Genomic DNA, 22,113 nt, shown 5'->3' with positions numbered 1-22,113 from the left:
TTTAGTTGTAAACTACTTCAACCACAGCGATGCTTTTCACTTCCTTGGTCCTCAGGTTCTGGAGTATGTAGCATGGGTTCGCGACCCTTCCTGTGTTAAATCAGAAGAACGTTCTGCCACCGCGGTGCTGATCTTCTGTAGCTCTTCTCTCTATTTGAGTGACAGTCAGAGATAACAAAGGCTGGTGGAAAGAGTCTGTTTGCTCAGCCCGAGGACAGACGAACAGGCAGACAGACAGACGGATGGAGAGAGGAACCTCCTGAAGCGTGACAACCTCGGATGACATAGGTCTCCATCTCTGAGCGGGGTGATAGCTGACAGCAGAATTTGGCGTGAATTTCTGGACCATTCCATTCGGAATTCTGAAAGCGGAGGTCAAAGGTCGCCACAAACTTCACGGCGGAGCATTTAAACAACCATATTGTGTTCTCACACTAGCGTCGTCTCGTTGGCGGATCAATTACGACCCCCACCAACAAACTTTCTCCCCCAGCCACTTTTGAGCATCGTGACCATCGTGATGACGTTAACCGTCTTTCCGTCCTCCTCCCGCTCAGTTCTCGTTGAGCCCTTCCCCCCACACAACGTTCTCTACTCAGCTCAACCTTCCTGCTGTTTGATCCATGTCCTACTTTATGATAAAGGCACGAGATTTAAGCGTTTTTTATTCACTTCCCTTTCCATTAAACACTCCGACGTGCACACGGTGAACTCCAGGCTCAGGCCACACGTGGACACTCCCCCGTTTCTGACGACTCCAGCGAGGCTCCATGAAGAGCCCATCGTGATGCTGAGACTCTTCATGCATCACGGAGCTCCATATACTCTAAAATCTCATCGTCTGCTCTGTTTTCCCTCCCGCTTTTTCTTCCACGTTAGCAGTTCTGAAATTAAAAGCGGATATGTAGACAAATCACATGCCTGAGCCTTGGCTTTGAAGCCCACATCAGTGGTGCAGACAAGAGCTACGGAAGAGCCTAATTAGGCTGCAGAGACCGCTCCTCTCTGGGCCGCTGTGACGCAACGCGCCCCCATACAGTAACTGTGTAAACAAAGACAGTAAACGCATCTCTGATCCGCGTTTTCATCGACGGGATGGACTCGCCGAGTACTTTTGAGAAGAGCCGGGCGCAGCTGTTAATTACCGTGATGTGTAATTTGAGGGTAGCAGGGGCGCAGGAACTGGCCTTGGCGTATCCGCTGTGTTTGATGTACAGCCTGCTCAACATAAATCTCGCCCCCGCGGTTCCGCCTTGATAAAGTGTCCCGGGCAGGAAAGTGGAATGACTGTCATCTGCGAGGCCGGCATCCTGCAGGGAAGCCTGCCTGAATGGGCCGCAGACAAGGCTGGTTATAAATGACGGCTGGGAATAACAAAATCGGGATGTTGGATAAACAATGAGCCAACAGAATTCATCACGTCTGCCAGCTGAGCGGAACTTTGCCTGTAAGGGTTCAATATTCTGGTGGGGTGCGCTTTCTGCTGGTCAAGCCTTCCACCTCCGGAGCGACTGTTGAGCCGATAAAGGATCATTGAAGGATTCCAGACCTGCATCCTTGTTTCCCGGACAGTCTCGACCTCCATCCAGTTTGAAGCCAAGTGTGAACTGGGATGATGGTCAGCGCTTCCATGTCTGACATCTTATAGCTTAAGCTGGAAAATGGAGGAGTGCTGGAGTTCCGGATGGGAGAAGGCAGCGGGGGGGCTGCGTTATCTCAGGGTCATGGTCGTGAGTGAATGGAAAAGGGAGCACGGATGGATGTGTGGTTTGGCCGGAGTGATGCAGAAGTTACACTCTCCCATTGTGACAAAGCGGGAACGGAGCCAAGCGTAAAGTTTTCCATATCTGTCCATTCCAAGCCTCGTCCATGGTCGGGGGGGTTTTAATGACCGAAGGAACGAGATGGCAGGGGCCAGATTGAGTTGGCTGGATTCAGCCTGAGAGGTGGGTGAAAGAGTTCAGAGCCGCAGAAAGATGCAGTCCCTGCTTCTCTAAAGGAACCGACGGGTTGGACGGTCTCGTTAGGTCTCCTCAGGGTCTCCGTTTGGATGTTGTACTGGGAGCAGACCACAGTTTTGGCCAAATGTGTGCTCGTGTGTTTGAATTGGCCCCACTCGTAAATTTAATTTTCATGCTCGCAGGTCACATTGGCTGCATTCACTGACAATCTGACACTTCCTGTTTCTGCACTCTGGATCTTTTAAACTACAAGGAATGCTAACACATGCTAATTTGTGTTAGCGTAAAAAGCCTCGTCTGATGAGAGAGCGTGCGGTTTATGATGACTGTGTTGATGTCAGACTGAATCTGGGAGTTAGGGCAGGTTTAAGCTGTGACTAACACCGGAGAGGCAGTTGCTATGGAGATGACTAGGAGGAGCCAAAGTTTGGTCGACTCCATTAAAACTGAACCAAGCGAGCAATCTAACTACATCAGCAGCTCTTTTACTTCATGTTTATTGATGTCAGCCGAAATGTTTGATTCGTGTATTTACAGTGGATGTTATCATCTAAACGAATCCTATCTAGATGATAGGATTCCTCGTTTTCGTCTTCTGTCTCTTGAAAATTCTTCTAAAACAGCAGATTCTTTTCCTCAGAGCTCTCACTTTAGTGGGCCTGTTGGAAGATACGTGGCCCTGGAGAACGGAGGAGCAGACAGAACCATTAGTTGGATTACAGGGTGGTGGGGTGGCTGCGGATGGAAACCGAAGGGTCAAGGATCTTATTTGGACTCCCTAAAACAGCAGTTCCTGGAGCCGCACAAGACCGTTTTCAGCTGTTTCTCTTCACCGCGAGCGTCTGATGGTATCTCTCCTCTTCTGCCTCGTCCGCTGGACCATCGCCGAGTGTGGTCTGAGAGGTAAACAGCACCCAGGGGGGTCTGGGAGCTCCGGGTCTGGATTTGCTCCTGCTGTATCAGAGTCAAGTGTGTGCTAATGGAGCCTGTCAAAAGGCCTGTCCCCTGAAACCACCTGCCTCCAGAGGTCTCGCACGCAGACGTGGGCTCACAACAGTAACACCCAGCAGCCCTGCAGCTAGACTCAATACTGCGCTGTCGCCCTTGATTTATATACTTGTGGAGAGGAATAAATGCCACAATTAATCTTAATTAAGCCTCGGTTATCCCGAAAGAACTATTGGCTCCCACTCCTGTGACCTCTACAGTGGAAACGGCTCCATTTTGACTGGGTCAGTGTGTCAACGGGCCCGGATAAAGTGACCTTGACAATCGAATCGTTCGCTGGTCCACCAATCGGATTATTGAACAACCACAAAGTAGAGAAACTCCGCAGCTCCTGTTTATTCAGTTGTGTGCTTCCATGATTAATGAAACTCCAGAGCATGAAAATATACTCGAGCGTACGCTTGGTTTGTCAGGCACGCACGCGGGCATAGGTCCCTTTAACGTCCTTAATCTTTCAATTCCGAAGTGGTTTGTCCGTCGCCGGGCTTATCAGCTGCCTCTGAGGCCGGCGTCAGAGTGCACGTATGGAAGAAGGAGCACTTTCCTCCTGGCCGCAGTAATAACAAGCTTTGCTGGGTTTTTTTTCTTTCCTGCCGGCGCAGATTAGATCAGAGCCAGAGCCTGATGGTTCCGTCTTTCCGAGTGCGCAGCTTTTACCTCTTGGACAACGCGGAGGCCGTATCCCCGGGGATCCGCCATTTGAGGCCAAATGGGGGAGAAGGGGGCGCTGCAGGGAAAATCCAAGTCTTACAGACAGGGGTCTGAGCACCAGGAAGTAGAGACAGGAAATGACCTGGGTCTTTGGAAGTCATTAAACCCTTAATCTGATACCACGGGGACAGGACACGAGCAGGTCAAACAGTATGTTGGGGATCATATATTGATAAAATCCTTCAATTTTTAACACACATATATATATATTTATAAATGTTTTCTAGCTTGTGTTTATTGTGTTGTGTTTATTTGGAATTAATCTCACCACTCATTTGAGAGAGGTGGGAGTGCACAGAGCAGCCACACAGGGCACGAGTCACGGTGAAAGGGTGTGTTTAAATTTTTCAACATATGCCATTTTGGCACTTTAATTATTGAACGCTCTCAGTGAGGCGAGAGCAACCTCTGCATAATGCAGACACAGAGAAATGTTTCAGCAGCGCGCCGTCTGAAGAATTTGGCCCGCGACTGTGGGCCACTCAGTTTTCTGGGAAAGAAAAATAAACAGCGCCGGTTTATGTCACTGCGTTTGAGAGTCAGCAAAACGCTCTGCCAACACCAAAACAGATTCGTAGAGAATATGACGTTAAACTTGACGTTAAGACCCGCTGATTTATTCACCGCTTCCCCCGATGCTGAGTGAAGACCATTAATAAACGCATTGGTGCTAACAGAAAAACATACCAGCAGAGATTACAGGAGCCAGGAAAATCCAGATGTTCCTCTTGCCCTTTGCCTCACCTTAGACACAGAGATTCAAACAGAACCATTTCTCACTATAACGTATTATTCTGAGAGGAAAACCGCAGGATTTTTGAAAGTGCAGGTTGCATTTTACTTACCGAAAATATGCGAGCAGCCTCACTTCAAGCTAAAGGTTGCTTCTTTGCTAATTAGCAGCTTTCAAACTCTCCGTGGCGTCACTGACAGACGTCGCTGCCAGCAGCTGCCCAGCTCCTCCTCACGACTGTCACCCAGTTCGCTCGTTTTTGTCGTAAACAAGCAGCTAATTTATTTTCCGCCCAATGGAGCTGCAACATTCTGGGTCTGCCTGCGACCGAAAACAAGGAGCTGTCACTTATTTGTGAAGCGCTTCTTTTAAAAATCGGAATAACTCATCTCCACACATGCATCTTTATGGAAAGGCAGTGATGATGTCACGTCCGCTGCGCGAAGCCCGAACCAAAGCCTGAGCCAGCGGCGTTATCGGAGGAGTTGAGAGCGCGGACACGTCGCTCGAGCGTCAGCAGAATGAAAAAGGACTGAAAAGAAAGCGTAAACCCCCCTTGAGTCACATATTTTTCCTCCCAGCAGAAGAAAAGCGGAGCCTAGCATCGATGAATGCGGTTGCATTAGTGCAGACGGCATCTCGGTTAACTGGACACTGCGAAATCGCAGATAAAATACTGTTTACATCCAGGCTGGACAAGCGTATCACCCATGAAGAGCTTCACATCTCAGCCAAAACATTCAGAAGTAGCCTTTTGTCAAATAAGATGCTTTGTGTAAACTTTGGCTAGCTTCAATGGAACAGAGTTTATTAGAACCTCAACAACAACAACCAGCTTCACATAAGCAGTGGGGGAAAAAAAGCTGAAAAAGGGGGGACCTGAGAGGACCGCTGAAAACACGTCCGTCCCTCGTTCTCCATGATTTGGGGAGAGGGAGCACGCATCTTCCCTGGTTTTGCCTTTAAAGGGTAACAGGGATCTGTTGGTACAGAGAGTCCCGACATCCCTTGTAAACACTCCTGACACGGGCTGATGTTCCGCGTCCCGGGGCACACGTGCCTCCTGGAGACTGTAAACCATCTCTCAACACTCTGGAAAAGAGAGGCACCATTAGGGAACATGACCGCTCCTTTAAATTTGCTATTCTATATTTGAAAACGCAGCAGGGTTGGATTCGCCTCTGTTGATCTGGAGACGACAGTATTACCTGGATTTCTCATCCATCCTGTTGAAGAGATTCATAAACAGGAAGGGAGGTGCTGAGGACACATGGGGGACACGCTTGGACAAACATGAGGAGTGTTTTCATGGTCCCTATCATCAGTGAAGCCAAAACATCTGAAGCTGCTTTTTGACCGAAAGTCCGGGGAACTTCCCGTTCCTGCCAGCAGCTAAAAGCTTTTTTTCCGTGGCCCGTCGTCGTCCACCGCAGCTAAAACTCCCGGGAAGATCCTGGCGTCCGATCAGATGCTGCGGTGAAAGATTTTTTAAGAGTCCTGTTTTAGACATCTTTAACAGGTGTGACGTTCACATGGATATCCCGGCGTAATCCGTCCCAACGAAGATCGGCTCTCAAATCAGCCTCAGATACTAAACCGAGTATTCAGAAATGCGCTCATCTGCTTTCAGCCTCCTGCTCCAGTGAGTGAGTTTAGAGAGCAGCAATTAGCTACATTTGAGAAAATATGAAAGCGGGGAACCAGAAGCAAACTCGTTTTTACTCGTCTTTGTTCATTATTCATCGCAAATCTTAAGAAATTTATTCCCACTTTTCCAAAAGCACAAAAACTGCAAAGTGGAGGACTTTTCAAGCATATTTAAACACTTCAACTGGATTTGGCGAAGACGTCAATGCTAATGCCTGTTTTAAAACATATTAACAACACTTGCTAACGCTGATTTTTGTGTAGATTACAAGATGGTTCAGGTAGATGCGGCTGACAAATTACAATTAGAGGGTTCTCTGCTTGTAAATAGAGACCAAAATCTGGAAAGAATATCTGGGGCCAACTATATATGGTTATTAAAATGTACAATCGCACAGAGATAAATAGGGAGGGACCTTCAAAGGAACTTCATTTCCATGTTCAGATTAATTATCAGCCTTTCGAGTCTTCCGCCTCCCAACGTATAGCCGTGTTTTGCTGAGCGAAGGCTCGTGAGGACCATGCTCCAGCTCCCCTTGTTGTTTACAGAGCTGGGCTTAACCAGATGACAACTGTAAGCTGTTAGAGAACTTTCTCATTTTTGTCAGTTTATTTAAGACAGTCTTTCCTCCATTAAATGACGTCAAACAGCCACTGGAAGACTAAATAGGGCGTTTTTTTGTTTTTTTATGCTTACCCTCCACGCAACTGTTCCTAATGAGAAGGCCCTCCTCTCCGGGTGTCGGAGGAGTTGAGGGGTGGAGATGCTTTATACGCTCAAATTAAGAGCTGGGAATGTTGCCTTAAAAGTCTCTGTTTATGTATCGGCTGTTTAGGTGTTTCCCATAAAATCGAAATTGATAGAGCGGAGAACAAGTGCAGAGAGGGAGAGTTTGCAAATGGAGGTCTTCCTCCTGAGGGACCACACACTTCATGGATCACTTCCTCCCCGCGGCCTGATGTACGTTGGCGCTGCGATGGTAACCGGGATAAACGGTGCAAACAGCGGGGGATACATGGCAGCTTAAAAGCATCTGTCCCGAATAAAAGTTCCAGAGAAGAATAGAAAAACAAGAGCTGCTGTCAGGTTCTTGAGATCAAGACCAGCCATGTCGTCTGGGATGAGACGGGCCAGCGTTTCAGGGAGGCTTCGGGATCTCTGAGGTCTCTCTGCTCTGTTCTGGTGCCAGGTTGGCTAAATCCTGGAAGGGTGGCTGACATCAGAGCTGATATGGAGTCTCCTCTTCATCACGGAGCTTAGCGGCGTTTTACTGTAAATCAGCGGACAAGTGCTTTAGAAAAACTGACTTTCATAAAAGTCTGTCCAGGTTTGCAGGATTTGGCCAAGGGAGAGGAAAGTCCACATGCACGCTTGACTGAGCGCGCACAGCTGTTAGCCCGTCCCGAGCGGTGCCCTAAACTGTTCCACAGCTTCTCATCCTCGATGATTGTTTGTGTCTGGCGTTTGAAAGAGCAGAAACATGTACCCTGGTTCTGATTCCTCCGTGCACGGAGAAGCCAGGCACATTCTCCAGTATCGTATTCACACACCGGCAGAAGAAAGTGCTCTTCAGTGTCACTGGACTCTCACTCGCAGCTGGAAATCTGATTTTCTCTGCCCTGATGTTGGGGCCAAAACAGCCACGCTAATGTCAAACCTGCAAACCTTGCTGGTAATTTATACTTTTATACTGTCGACATGAGATGTAGGACATTAGTGACTGATAAACGTCGACATAAACGTACACGTTTAGCACAAAGAAGGCGGTAAATGGGGTTCTTTAAAGCGCCGAAAACATATAAGCGTCTCTTGTTATTTATCGAAGTTCCTACAACTATTTGTCTCAAGTTCTGCCTTCTTGGAACACTTGGAACTGTTTCAGGGGGTAATTTAGCTCCTACTTCAGCCCAGACTTTAAACTGCCAGCCGCCACTGACATAACTGTATGTTGACTGGCTGAACAATGGCCATAAAAAGGCATTCTGAAAAGGCTCCACACGGTTGTTCTCTCTGCTCTGTGGAGGAAGTCCAGCCCGGTTCTGAAGGCCACAGGGGAAATGAACCGAGGACACACCATATGTGACGCTCTTAACCTGTTCCAGTTAGTTCTGCTGGGAGGCTGGTTCAGGGATTCCTGTAACTACTTGGTGTTGCCATTCCACCACCTTCAGAGCACTGCCAAGGTACCCTTGGGCAAGGCCGGGATGAATCGTTCAAGAAGATGGGATGAGATGAGACCTTTTTGTTGAGCTGAGGTGAAAACAACAACCCCCAAATGTCCCAAAAAACCCTCTGAAAACACATCTTAAACCTCCCGTGGTCTCTGCTAAACAAGAACTTTCTGACTGTTGCCTGCAGGTTTGGAAAGGTCCCCCCCCTCCCCTCCCCCAACTGGGAAGTTGCCATGAAGCACTTTTACCCATGAGCCCCTGTTTCCCTGAGAAGGGAGCAGATGAGGAGTGATTGGGAAAACATGTATAGCTCCGCTGCCATTCCTCACCTGGCACCGACATCCACAAGAAAACTAACATTTGTGCGCCGGACTGCCTCACACGGTCGGCGCCGCTGTTTTTCCTGGCTGCTCCTGGGCAAACATGCAGCAGTTCCACAGGCCGGCGCGTCACGTCCTGATCCGAGGTTTGATTTTTGCGTCATATGCAAAGGCTTAGCCGATAAATGCGTGTATGTAGAACAAGAGCAGCAGAGATGTACAACAGACGTCCCTGCAGCTTTCCTGGGCTAGCTTAAATCCCAAGCTCACGCAGATCTCTGGCGTCTGAGGCGAGCAGCACGCACCGCGCCAGCTAACTGCCACATGGTCCCAGTCAACTGTTGTGGCAGAGCAGCTTTGAAAACTTTTATCTGAAATATTCACAACTCGGGCAGGCGTTCCCCTTGAATATACAGTATACGCGGGGAAAAGCGTGACTTCTTTCCCTCGCAAGCCGCGCAGTTGCATTATTCATCTGAGGAGACGTTTCAACTCTCTCCGCCGGCGCCGCCGCCACCCACACGTGGGTTGTAAGCCTCCTAATTCACTTCTGATATTCTTCCATACCATTCTTTTCAAACTTTAGCCCCGCAGAAACAGCTAATACCTGCTGGAAATGGAGATGGGTGGAGCGTAATGAGCCAAACCATGAAGGAATAAAAGGTTTAGTTCGATTGTAAACACGAGCATCACAGACGGGAGCAGTGTTAAAAGTCGGGGGGGCTTTTTTGGAGGTTTTCACGTCAAGGTTGAAATTGTTCAGGATGTGTTCCGACCTTCTAAACATGCACCTGACTTTTGAAGCATGTCATCAGTGCAGTGTGAACTTTTGCCCCATTATTCCTAAAGCTTCGCACGACCTTTAAACTTTGTCTCCGTATGATAATGTCAGTATTTTATATGATTTGGACAAATTTTATCCATTAATGCTCATTTAATTTGGTTCATTTCAGCGGTAATGATCCTATTTCCCAGGAGATGCACATTAATGTCATGTGATTGTTTGACAATCCTGAACGCAGACTTGGAGAAAGTTGCTTTTTATTTATTTTTAACTTTATTAGAAAATTCTTTCATAATTAATTAATACATTTTACAAATTCAGACTGAAGGCTTAGATGAATACAAAAATAAACCATTTTATAATATGACTGCATGTTGGAAAAATGAGCAATCATCTACATTTAATGCAACTAATTGTTGCTTTAGCTTTGTCTGACCTTTGACCTCGGCGCTCTCATATCAACCCACCTAAAATCATGCGGTTTTCCACATTGCCGGTGAATTCCCAAATTGTGCATGATTAGAGCGGAATATTGATTTGAACAGCTTGGCAGATGTTGAAATCCCTGCTGAATCCCCGAACTGGACTCGTTCATGATTCACTTGTTTTCGCTCCAGGTTTCTGCTGCATTTTAGTCCTCATTTTGTAATAGAAGATAGCGCAGGCTAATTGCATTTTGGAACATCGGGTCAGATCTCTGCTTTAAACAGAGAAGAGAAACTGAAATTCTCCTCTCCTGTGTGCACTCCTGCAACTTTACACACAATTCACAGTCAATGACCATTAGGAAGTTTGTGCATGTACGTGTGTGTGAGACGGCAGAGGTATTTGTCCAGATGTGAGTGTGTGTGTGAAAGCTAATGGGTGTCCGCAGCACCTCAGTGGAAAGTTGGCCGTGATCCGAGCGTTGCCCACGACGGCTGGTAAACGCGCCGTGATGGATCTCAGTCTGCACGCAAGCGCCCTAAACAACATCAACTAGTTTCCACCAGTCCTGTAAACCTGCATTCACCATTTCTTCATTGTATTCCTTCCAGCTCTGTATTCCAAAGATTGCGCAATTGCGAAACAGTTTTGCCTGGATTTAGAGCGATATCTTATTGAGTGTTGAGTTTCGGCTAAATGTTTGTTATCACCTGAGTTCAAGGACCTTTAAAGACTGCTTACAGGCCAGCACAGATCCCTCCGAGGTCACATCACATGACTGAAGTCCTCACGACATCCAAACCAGATGTCTGATGAATGGCTCCCCATAAAAAGGTTCCTTGTTTAACAATGGACCGTGACATGGCCTAACTAGCGGGAGGTGGCTCCACATGTGTTCCGCCATCATTAAAATTCCTACATTTAATCCCTAATGGCCTTGAGGTTTGTCAAATGATGAATGATGGCTATATGGGCGACTGAGTGTCGAACAGATTCGTCTCCATCTGCCCCAGCCTGCATCTGAACTGGCAAGTTTAGCCTTCTCTGGGGGGAGGGGGGGGGGGGGGGGGGTGTTCCAGTCAGAAACAGTCACTTTAATCATTTTGATATTTCACAACCTTCACAAATTTATATTTCAGCAAGATTGACATCATTTGCGTTACATTGCCACGTGTAAATATGGTTGCTTTGGACGACCTTTTGCCCTCCCAAAGAAAAATTTGAAAGAATATCAGCAATGTTCTAACACAACAGTACCACATCTGTCTAGCAACTGTTTATGTTCCAGTTTTCTGGCTGACTTTTAAACTTCCCTCTCTTTTCTCTTCCTCTTATCTTCTGTTTGTGAAGACTGGATCTTTCTGTTCTGTCCTGTCTCCCTCCCGAATCAGAAAAAAAGAAAATGGTGTGATGGAGCAGTCCAGAGGGACGTTACCCATGGGTGTTGATAAGGTGAACACATGTCACAAACAGCCTGCGCACACAGATGTCCTGCGTTACACGCTGCAGCCGCAGCGTCCTCTGGCTCCCACTGAGCATGTGCTGAGAGCTGACGGACAGGGCCTGGCTTCGTCTTCCTCCTATCACTCCCTGTTAGCGCGTCTCCTCCTCCCGTGCTCCCAACTAATCACAACTGACAAGGGACACACAGGGCTCTGTCGACACCATTGGATAGAAAGAGTCGTGCTGAGCGGCGCCGGTCCGCAGGTGAGGAGAGCACTGACGGCAGAATGAGGATTTCAACCAACATCTGCAGCCCGTTTCTGCTTAATGCGCTGCTTCTCCCTTCAGACGGCTGTGTGAATTTCCTTCAAGTGCCAGACGGGGAGCTTAAAAACCCAAACCGTGGCAAAACAGCACAGCATCTAGTGTGAGAAAACACACTGGCACAGTCAAACCCTTGAGTTTGTGTGTGTGAGAGATGCAAAAAAGATAAAGAAGAGTGCTGATATGGACAGTATGCAGGTCATCTTCTTTGTGTGCATCAGCAAACACGATGGAGATTACTTGTGCTTGCTTAGCTATAAATGCCTATACATGCCAGAGGGTACGCTCTCCTGGGAGTGCTACACTGGGACGCACAGGAAGGCACGCATATGTGCCCCTTGAACTGTGAACTCGTGCATCTGTGAAATCTGCATACTGAAACATTGATAGAAAACTGTGAAGCAGCACAACACTAGTGACACTTAAAATATGATGAATATTTCAATGATGGAATGAAGTGAGGGCGTTAAAGATCGAGCTTTGCTGCTATCAGAATGTGTTTTTGGGGCAATTTGTTAAAGGAACAGTATTAAATGATGTTTAAAATTAGAAGATGTGGTCTAAAAGGCCTGAAATGGTTGTGATAATATCACAGATGTGGCCTGAAATGTGTGTCCCCTTGATAAACTGCATTAGACAATAAAGGTCAGTGCATTTGTATGCAAGGATGTCGAATGAAGTGTAAAATTTTATCCAGATTAAAAAAAAAAAAAAAAATTCCGCAGTTTATTAATTATCTGTTGAAGAGGGTAAAAATATGCGAGCTCTGTAGAGGACACCACCTGCTCTGCTGCTGGGGAGAAATTTGGGGCTTCACTGCTGCAATGTCTGCTCTCATGCGAGCAACTCAGGGGTGTGAATGAGCAGAGACTGGCGGCTGGTTCGAGAGCCGCTGACAAAATCCCCCGGATTTGCCCTGAAAAACGCCAAACACAGACGGACGGTCACTCCTACAGCTGAAATTCCACAGCAGGCTTTTTGTCCTGGGAAGTCGGCGGGAAGCTCCCACTTGAGGAAAAGATCGGGAAGTGGCTAAACAATGCGCACAGAGAGCGAGTTTTCAGTGTTCACGGAACGGGACTGATGTGCTGCGAAGGCGGGAGCTGTTGTTTCTGCTGCGCGGACCGTGGAAGTGGAGCGGCACCGCGCCGAACAAAGGAGGGCAACGCAGGAGTGCGGAGACGCAGCGCTCCTAATACGACCTGCACCTGAGTTACCCCCATACAGACTCTGCCCGGGCTGCTTCGGGTAGCACGGTGTCAACGGTCACCTGGAACGGCCCAGAGAACGCGTCCAGTGGCCGCACATCCTCATGCGTAAACGGAGACGCGTCGGTGCGTATTCGTGCACTTTTCCACGATGCGTTCAATAAATCATGTTTGCTTTGTCACTCATGTCCCGTCCTGTGACCACACCAGTATAGATGCATTATAGACTTCCTCATACTTCATATCTGCCATGAGTGATGGCGATGCCTGCAGAATCTGACAATACTGATGCGCAAAGCAGTGCTCGTGAGAAAAGCCCGGGCGCACCGGATCGCAATGGTTATGTGAAAACATGTGTCGTCCCACTGTACCGTGACCGAGAGTGGTGCGAGTCGTGGGTGAGGCTAGTGCTGACTAGAATCTGGAGTTTCCAGAGTCTCCGGAGCACGGTGTGTGCGGGGTCGCTTTCAGTTTTCCTCGCTCTGCTGCTCAAATGCGCAGACTGGAAAGCTGAAGCCAGCAGCGGCGGCGCGGACAACAGACACTCGCATTCATCGTCCCCCCTCCACTTCGTCTCTGGCTGCGCAGTGGAGCTGTTGCAAACTTGCTGGAGTGTGTTTTCGCCATTGTTCACTCTCCTCTGTGCCTTCTTCTGGGTCGGCGTCTACTTGATCCGCTGCGGGGTTCTGATCCGAACCACGCTCTCGCTCCTAACCTTGTGCCACCTGGGCGCAGCGGCGGCGTGGTCTCTCCTGGACGGGACAGATGAGCAACTCTTTTCATTTACGACAGCAGCCGTGGTCGTGCTCGTCTGCGTGGCCACCGGCGCACTCATGGTAGCGCGGCTGAATCAGGGCATATCTGTCATCCTTTACATCAGCATTGTGAGGACTGTCTCACTTTTCTCGCTGCACAAGGTTCGGGCAAATTGGAGACCGTACGTGGCGTACCTGGTTGGAGTTCTGGGCATCCTGCTGGCGAGGTATGCTGACGAGCTTCTTCCCAACCAAGGGAGACACAAGGAGGGCTGCACCCCCGTGACTGGAGCCAGGGAAGAGATCCCTGTATTTAAAAGGCGCAGGAGGTCCAGTTCTGTGATAGCCTCAGACATGGCACACAGTCAGTCCAGCAGTAAGTCCCATCGTCGGACCTCTCTGCCATGTATCCAGAGGGACCAGGTAGGAAGTTTGCGAGTTCAACTTTTATTTTTTACAGCTGGTTTTCAAAATGACGATGTTTGCCTTTGGGGCAAATAAAAGATGAGACTGAGCGGTGAATTGGTAGTTTATTGTTGTAAATAATCACTATTATTATTGATATTATTTTATGATTATTGCAGTTTTGCTCACTTGCAGCCATTAATCAAACATATATTTTTATTAAACGATAGTTATTTTCCCATTTTCCATCTACAATTTGCTTCCAGTTCACTGAACAGCCTCACAAAATGTTTCTACAGCAATTGCTTGTTTTCTATTTACATCTGATGCTTTTACAAGACCGTGATTAAAGAAACTGTTATGTGGTAACGTTGCACCTGTCAGACCGAGGTGGTGATTCCATCCATCCAGAACCTCTGTCGTTTGCACATTGAGTGACCTGGTTGGCAGTTTGTCGCTGTACAGATGATGTTTTAGAGGAGCTTTGATGCGATCACAAGAAAGGCAAAGACACAATGTTGCCTATTTGTTTCATCCTGAACTTTGTCTCCAGTTTATCTCCAAAGCACTGACCTCGCCTCTATCCCCTTATCGCTGATGGCGTGCTCCTCGCCACTTATTGGGGCTCGCTCTGCTTAAATCCCAGGAATGTAGCACTTCTGCCCGTTAAATCTCTTGTGATATAGTGATACACATGGGGGTGGGGTACGTGTGTGTATGTGTGCGCGTGTGTGTGTGTGGGGGGGGGCATCCGAGCAGACTCATATCAGCTTCTCAGCCTTCCTTCTGGAAAATCGATGCGCATGCTGGGCCTGTGAATGGGAAACAGACTTTTAGGGTGATCAAAGCGCTCGTTGTGACCTGTGAGCGTGGTTAGTCTGGAGATGAGAGGCGGCACTGTCGGGCCGGACACTTGAAAGATGCCCTCAGCTCTTAAGGCCAGTTAGTGTTGTCGTGTGCCTGTTTGTTTTTCTCTGTCGTCTCATGCATTAACATGAACACACACACACACACACGCGCGTATTATGTGTTGAAAGACTCCCAGATATTCTGCTGTTTACCTTTTATTTCGATACCCATTTGATGCCTCAGCTGTTGTTTATTTAGCCGTCCATTATGACTTCACAGTTGGTCGACTCTGGTGTTGGAACTTGGTGGATGACTATATATTTAATATTCCCTATATATATTTGTAGCGTGACGCTAAAACTGTGGCAGTCGTCGCTGTGTCTTTCTACCCTTTCAGGTTATTTTATTTAATTATTGCAGCAGTAGCAGCAGCATCATTAGTGTTCCCATAAAAGATGAAAAAGACACAATCATGTGTAAAAACAGAAAACACACTAAGGCCTCTGCTAAATGACGCCGTGTGTTGCATGTCTTCTTTCACAAACGTCAGAACTATCAGAGCTTTTCTGATCTCTGATGCAAAGTATTTGACCTGTCATGACCGGACTGTAATTGAGACACACATGGTACACATATGCTTCCCTAACTGTCTTGTCTGTGTGGTCCCTAATGTGTAAACAAGCCCCCAGTCATCACCTCACTCACACGGGGTTCTGGTCTCCCAGAGGGAGGTCAGACGCACATTTGGGGTCTACGATGCAACCACCACCTGGTGACGAAAACAGCCAAAGTGCCAGAAGGCATAAAGCACATCAGTGACTCAGCCTGGAGGACGAAACACACCCCAACCGGGGGGGGGGGGATGACGCGGGTGCCGCTCCTCGGTTCTGTGACCTAAAGATGTTGAATGTATCCGCAGTTGTGTCCTTTTAGAATTGTGATGTTTTAAAGAGCGAGACAGCGGCGCGAAGGAGCAGATCTGCTCTTTGTTGATGTTCCTGATGTTTGTATTAGTGCCGCGTGTCCGAAGAGTTTGAAGAACAGTGCGAGGGCGAGTGAAGGATTACAGTTGATACTTAACTTGATTTTTCTCAGGAAGCTTCTGCCACAGACCCTGGACTCTTATATAAAGGCCCGTCTGATTGATAGAGACTGTAAATGTTGTTTATTCAGAAAATAAATACTGCGATGAAGAATCCCATCTCTTCTTTCGCCCTCCCTCAGGAGCGCTAAAGCTGCCATGTCGGCCTCCGCCACTCGCTTCTCCGAGGCCGCGCTTTGGTCCGCGCAACAGTAGATTTAATCACCAGTCGTTTTCTCTGACTTTTTTGATCAGAAATGAACTGCCAGCATGTATTAGCTCACTAAGTGGGTGAATTTCCCGTGACTGGAGTCATCCCTCCAATCAGAAAAAGTCGTTATCGGCCAATCTGATAGCAATTAGCGGTGGCCTCTGCAGGGTCGTCCTTCTTTCTTTTTTTTTTACATTAATGCAAAATGACAGGCTGCTCTGCTGTTTTCTGCCGGGGACACTGAACTAGAGGAAGAGGTGTGGACACGTGGCGTAGATCGCTTTTCACCGCATGTAAAGAAATTTGAGTCCAAGGCTGTACTGCTGCAGACATCAGCACTGTCAGAGCTCCGACCCTCCAGCACAGCAGCATCACCAGCGCCCGCCAAGGGCTTTTTTTCCCAGCTGAACTTACCTGAGTTGCAGATTTCGACAGATTATTCCGTTAAGGGAGTGCACGTTAGCGTGCCGTGCACGTTAGCGTGGCTCCCGTGGCTCCGTGAGGCGTCGGAAGCCACTCCTTTTTCTGTCAGTAACTTCAGCCCCCCCCCCTCCTCGCAGCGCTCTGCTCTCTGTCCTCTCACTGACACCAACACAAATATTATCCCAACCAGAGGAGGAAATTCTTTCTTAACTTGGATGATAAAGATATTTTTTAAATCTATGGTAATGACTTCCTGTGGAACAGGATCCAAACAGAATTACTGTAGCTGTTGTAAATGTTTCCTGTTACTCTATATTTGCAGCAGTGTCCATAATTGAATTGTGATTTGGATGGAAGAGGTTGTTGATAGCCTGTGGGATGGTGATTTACCACTGAGCCACTGCACACTCTCATCCCAAACAGCCCTTTTTGTACTTTAAACACAAAGCCTCATGGGATATGGTGTTTTTATAATTATTTTTACAAGCGGGTAAAAATAATCATCATTTAAAAGGCGAGCTCATATGACTGTGGGCCCGATCGGGCGATCCGCTTCACACTTTGAATCCCCCTTCAGTTCCAGTGCATTAGCTGCACGGTGCATGTTTGAGGAGGCGATGGGTGGAGGAAACGGAGTAGGGATGAAAGTAGGTCATTCGAGGTTTTTGTGTAGTCGCCAGGCTAAACAGCAGGCTTACTCCAACTTTGATGAATGGTGGGAGACTCTTACATTTGACCGACGGAGCGTTGCGACTTGCGCGCCGTATTTATATGTGACACCTCAGCCATCTTTGCACACAGCCATGTTCACCTCTTACTGTACACTTTCTCTCTTTTTTTTGACCTTCAGTAAGTTTTGTGTCCCACCATGCTCAGGTTCTGTTGCACTGGTCTGCTCCCAGTTTCAAAAACACGATGGTTTCTGTTGATCGCTCTCTCGATGTTGTTTCGGGAGTTCAACCACCAGTCTTTGTTACGATTACCTTTTAAAGTACGAGCTGGTAACGCTACAGTATCGCTCCAAAGGAAATGGGCCAGGAAATTGTGAGTCAGGCAGTTCTAGATGTTGTGCGCGAACTGGGAGTGTTGAGACTTTATCTGGAATTTGCCTATCTGCAATGTTAAGAGTCAGACCCGGCTACACAGTCAAATCAAGAAGTCGTCTGCAAACAGTGAAAAATATTTACAACATAGAACCTTAGTGACATTTGACCTTTGGCCCCTGTAAGAAGTTTTGAGCAGAAGGTTTTAGGTTCAATCCCAGCTGAGCTTTTCTGGGGTTTGCATGTTCTCCTCATGTTTGTGTGGGTTTTCTCCAGGTCCTTCCCTTTCCTCCCACAGTCTAAATACATGCACATTAGGTTGATTTGAGACTTTAAATTGCTTTTCAGTGTGTGTGTGTGTGTGTGTCCGTGTGTGTGTGTGTGTCCTGTAATGGGCTGGTGCCCTGCACAGGGTGTATTCTGCCTCTGGGCCATTGACAGCTGGGCTAGACTCCAGCAACCTTGTGACCCTGATTAGGAATGAGTAGAGGTAACAGGAAGTGGATGGATGGATGGATGGATGGATGGATGGATGGATGGATGGATGGATGGATGGATGGATGGATGGATGGGTGGGTGGGTGGGTGGTTGGATGGATGGATGGATGGATGGATGGATGGATGGATGGTGGATGGATGGATGGATGGATGGATGGATGGATGGATGGATGGATGGATGGATGGATGGATGGATGGATGGATTGATGGATGTTACATACATTGTTACATGATAATATTTTCAATGCAAACTGAAACACACACAACTGAGTTTGACCCACAATAACACAATAATCCTCTTGTCGTTGACACTTTGCTGTTCTTGATTCACCCGTATGCATCTGTTTCACTCACGCTAGGCTAGAAACCCATACCCAGATTCTTGCCCTTCTTATCTGATCACCTGATCCCACCAAACCAGAGGTCCAGGCTGTGCACCCCACCCCCTCTACTTCCACCCCTGGCACGATCACGATCTGGCTCCCTACTGATTAGCATGGAAATTATGGAAGAACGTCTGCATGAGCATATGAATGTGTGTGTGTGTGTGTGTGTGTGTGTGTGTGTGTGTGTGTGTGTGTGTGTGTGTGTGTGTGTGTGTGTGTGTGTGCCAGCAGCTTGATGGCTGCCAGCTGCTGCAGGCTGAGAGGTTGAATCCGCTCGGAGAAACACTGAGGGCCTCAAACCACAGACAGAACCCAAAGCAGCTGGAACTGCTAGACAGGCACGGGGTTCCAGTCTGACACACAACAACATATTAACACCTCAGGATGCTAATCGCTGCCCCGGCGTTGAACAAAAGAGCAGAAGTTGCCGATTAATTACGCATTTTTGTGTGTGTGTTGGTTTATACAGTGTGTGCGGATGTCTATGGCTGGATTACATGCTGTACTCTTTCCTGTTGGTCAAACTAGAACAAGGCAATTAAGTCACTTGAGTTTTCTGCGTTACCATAAGAGACCGACTGTTTAAATGATGGAGGTGAACAGAATGTTCCTGGCACTCGTGTGTATACTGTAAGTGTGCAATATGTGTATGTGTGCGCGTGTGTGTTGCGTCGGAGGCAGGAGAATGTATGTGTGTTTACAAATGCTGGTTGGCTTTAATATTTTCATCAAGCAACCAAAGTTCCTCTGTAATTTTAATTAGTTCAGTATTCTTACAGAACCTCAATGTTTAAAGGAGGGGAATCTTTTTTTTAAATGACCAAAAAAAGATATGATGAACAAGTCGAGATGCTGTTAAGTGACAGAATTCTTGTGTGGTGTCCTTAGTAGATTTCACATCATTTTTATATCATCTGCTTTCAATCGGGTTTTTTTTCCCGACTTATTCCTGTTTGCCATCGTGACGAGACAGAGCGGTTGAAGCAGCGGAGCTCACTGAAGTCGGTATCGCCGCCTCCTGTTATATCAGGCAGCAGAACACAGCTCATCTGGGCTCTGGCTGAAAAACCAAAGTTGGAACGCAAACAGCTTCTGAGACCGGTAGACGCTGGTTTCACAACTCTGGATGCAGCTCAGATGATTTACAAGTGACGAATTGCAACGTTTCCAAAGGGGACTTAAAGTGCAGCAGGACACAAAAGGCAGGAAGAAGCTGCAGAAGAATCAGATCGGCCTGCAGATTTAGGAATTATCAAGGAGTTTGAGATTTCGGGGATTATAGGTCTCATGGAATACCTGGACGCTGAGAACAAAAGTTTAACCAGCAAAGTTGCAAACTGAATCAGGGAAAACCAAAAATCCCGGCGAAGCGAAGAGTCGTGCGGGCGATGCTGAGGCGGTGGTTCCGCTCTTTAAAGGATGGGCAGGTTAATGGGCGCTGCTGCGTGTCCGGAACAGCATCACTTTGGGGAACTGGACGCAACACATTTGGCTTTCATCTGTATTTATGCTCCTGAAGGGCCTTTTCAATCACACAAGGAGCCCTGCTTCCAGACAGTGATCTCTTACATGAGGGGACATTCCTGCACTCGCCCCGGTGCTAAATGAACTGGAATGTGCAGGTTGAGCAGACCCTGAAGGACAGCCCTGTGAGCCCGTTCCCTCCGCCCTCCCCGTCCCGACCCCCCTCCTCTCTGCCTGCTCGCCCCGACTTGAGCCAACACCACCATCTCGGTCTGTCACCAGGTGTGCAGCTGGCCTCTGCCGAATGAATAGACGGTCTCACATGGCCCTGGGAAGTGTGTGCTTGAGCGTTCATGTTTGTGAGGTAGAGGCGGGGTGGGATGGGGGGGGGGGGGGGAGTGCTGGGAGTAAATAACTGCAGTCAGTAGAATTTATGAAAAACAAATGGAACTGTTAATTTCCCCTCTCAGACTGTGTGGACATGTGTGTTTGCAACTGCGATGGCTTGAAAATGAGCTGTGGGCCTTTGACTGGTGTCCAGCTCCATTACTGGCCATTGTGTCTCCAGCAGGAACAGCCGAGTCCACATGCACTGCCGCTGCTCCCATGATTCATGCAGCGAACGGGAACATTCTGAACCCCCTCTGACTGGGACTGTCCCATAAATCCTAACATAGATAGCCATCAATTGTATACTGCATAATTCACGAGCATGACAAGCTAATCTACCGCCTGGCTAAAATCTGACAAGCACTTGCGTATGTTTTAGTTGACTCAAACTGATCATGTAGCATACATTTTCCTCTAAACTTTGCAACCTCTCAATTTCACCACAGAGCTGTTGCACAATATTTCCAAAATACCAGTGGTGGAGAAAGTGTTCTGATCCTTCACTCAGTAGTTTCATTACGATAAAATATACTCAATTGCAAGTCAAAATCTTGGATGAAAGAACTATGTGATATGCAACAGACCCACTTCTGTCAGACGGATGTGTTATTAGATGAATATTATGAATGATTTGAGTTTTTAAGTCCATTAGATTGCACATTTTGGTCATTTTTGCACATGGCCATAACGTTTCAACATGAACACACGGTTCTCTATAAATCAATATAAAACCATCTTGTGGGTGTAATAAGTGGAATGTCCCTGTGTCAGCAGGCTGCACGTCAGTCTGGACGACTTGGAGCAAGGAAGCGTGTTATTGTAGTGTCTGCCTGGAGAATCCCCCCCCAGTCCAACCAGCTCGCTGCCTCACTGGCCCACCATGGGCCCGTCTGTCGCTGCAGCCAACAAGGCCAGCGCTGTTCCCTGCTCAATGCTGTGTTTTACTCTCAAAATAAGGTAGCCGGGGGGGGGGGATCCGTCTGTACATCTGTCTGTCAGTCAGGTTATTTCACCCTGCCGGGGCCACAACCTTCACGTTTTGGGTCGGGGTCTGTGTTCTCAAAGTCACTTTTAATTACTTAGATATTAAAAGTAATACATTTGTTTCATATGGTTTTCTTCCCTGACCAGTACAATGGACTGGTTACTTTCGTGAGTGTCCTTTTTCTGTTCAGACAGTCACCATCTGCCAACACACACACACACACATACACACAACCACACACACACAGAGTGGTGTCATTGATTTGCTGCTGCATTGCCCTCCATTGCCTGGAGACACTAGATGATGTCAGGGCTGATGTTTTCTTGTGCAGGTGACATCCGTTTGTACTCGGGTACAATTGATGGCTGTGAACAGGAGGCACCGCGTGTCCAAAAGGTCATGTGGTCAGGCAATATTTGTGTGAAACCAGGGAATAAAGATGTCATCACGCATCACAGATGACATAAAACGTGCAAAAAAGAACATGGTTGCAATTGAGTGCAAGAAGATATCCATAAATGTGTCTGTAGCCCCCCAAAATGCGAATGCACCTGCTACTTTTGCTCATTTCACTTCAAAAAGCATCTATTAGAAACAAGTCTGATGGCTTATGGGTGCATCCAGTGAATTAAACCCGTGAAGGTGACAGCAGCGTTGCAGGGTGCAGCAGTGGGCTCGTTGGGTTTGTACTAGCTGTGATCCCGGAGGCAAAAAAAAGGAGGCATCAGCGAAGCAAATAATGAAGTGCTGGTCAGCGGCAGTGTCAGGTTTACTCTGATCCGCTGAATTTACCAAAGTTTACCAAAATGTGCTTTTGGGATGCTGTGCTCCATCATTGTTGTTGATGTCCTAGAAAATGATTAATACCCCCCATTTCATCAGGTCTA

The 22,113-nt window shown here is 47.6% G+C and overlaps 1 protein-coding gene across 5 annotated transcripts in view; it reads left to right on the top strand.

The window, feature by feature from the left end:
* The first annotated feature begins 12,291 nt into the window (after positions 1-12,291).
* LOC101073903 (cGMP-inhibited 3',5'-cyclic phosphodiesterase A) overlaps positions 12,292-22,113 on the top strand; it is a 48,729-nt gene continuing 38,907 nt past the window's right edge. Inside the window, exons 1-2 of one of the 5 annotated variants that reach the window (XM_029841641.1) lie at positions 12,292-12,863; positions 13,655-13,915. In XM_029841641.1, the coding sequence (XP_029697501.1) occupies positions 13,847-13,915 (69 nt within the window). In that variant the 5' untranslated portion in view covers positions 12,292-12,863; positions 13,655-13,846. Of the gene's footprint in view, positions 12,864-12,952; positions 13,916-22,113 lie in introns of those variants that run through there. The other 4 variants (XM_011607540.2, XM_011607541.2, XM_003967665.3 and 1 more) reach the window with 4 other exon arrangements.

Source organism: Takifugu rubripes, chromosome 9 (genome assembly GCF_901000725.2).
Source record: "Takifugu rubripes chromosome 9, fTakRub1.2, whole genome shotgun sequence".
NCBI lineage: Eukaryota > Metazoa > Chordata > Actinopteri > Tetraodontiformes > Tetraodontidae > Takifugu > Takifugu rubripes.
Note: the sequence above shows the minus strand (reverse complement) of the source record. Positions and strands in the feature narration are given on the sequence as shown.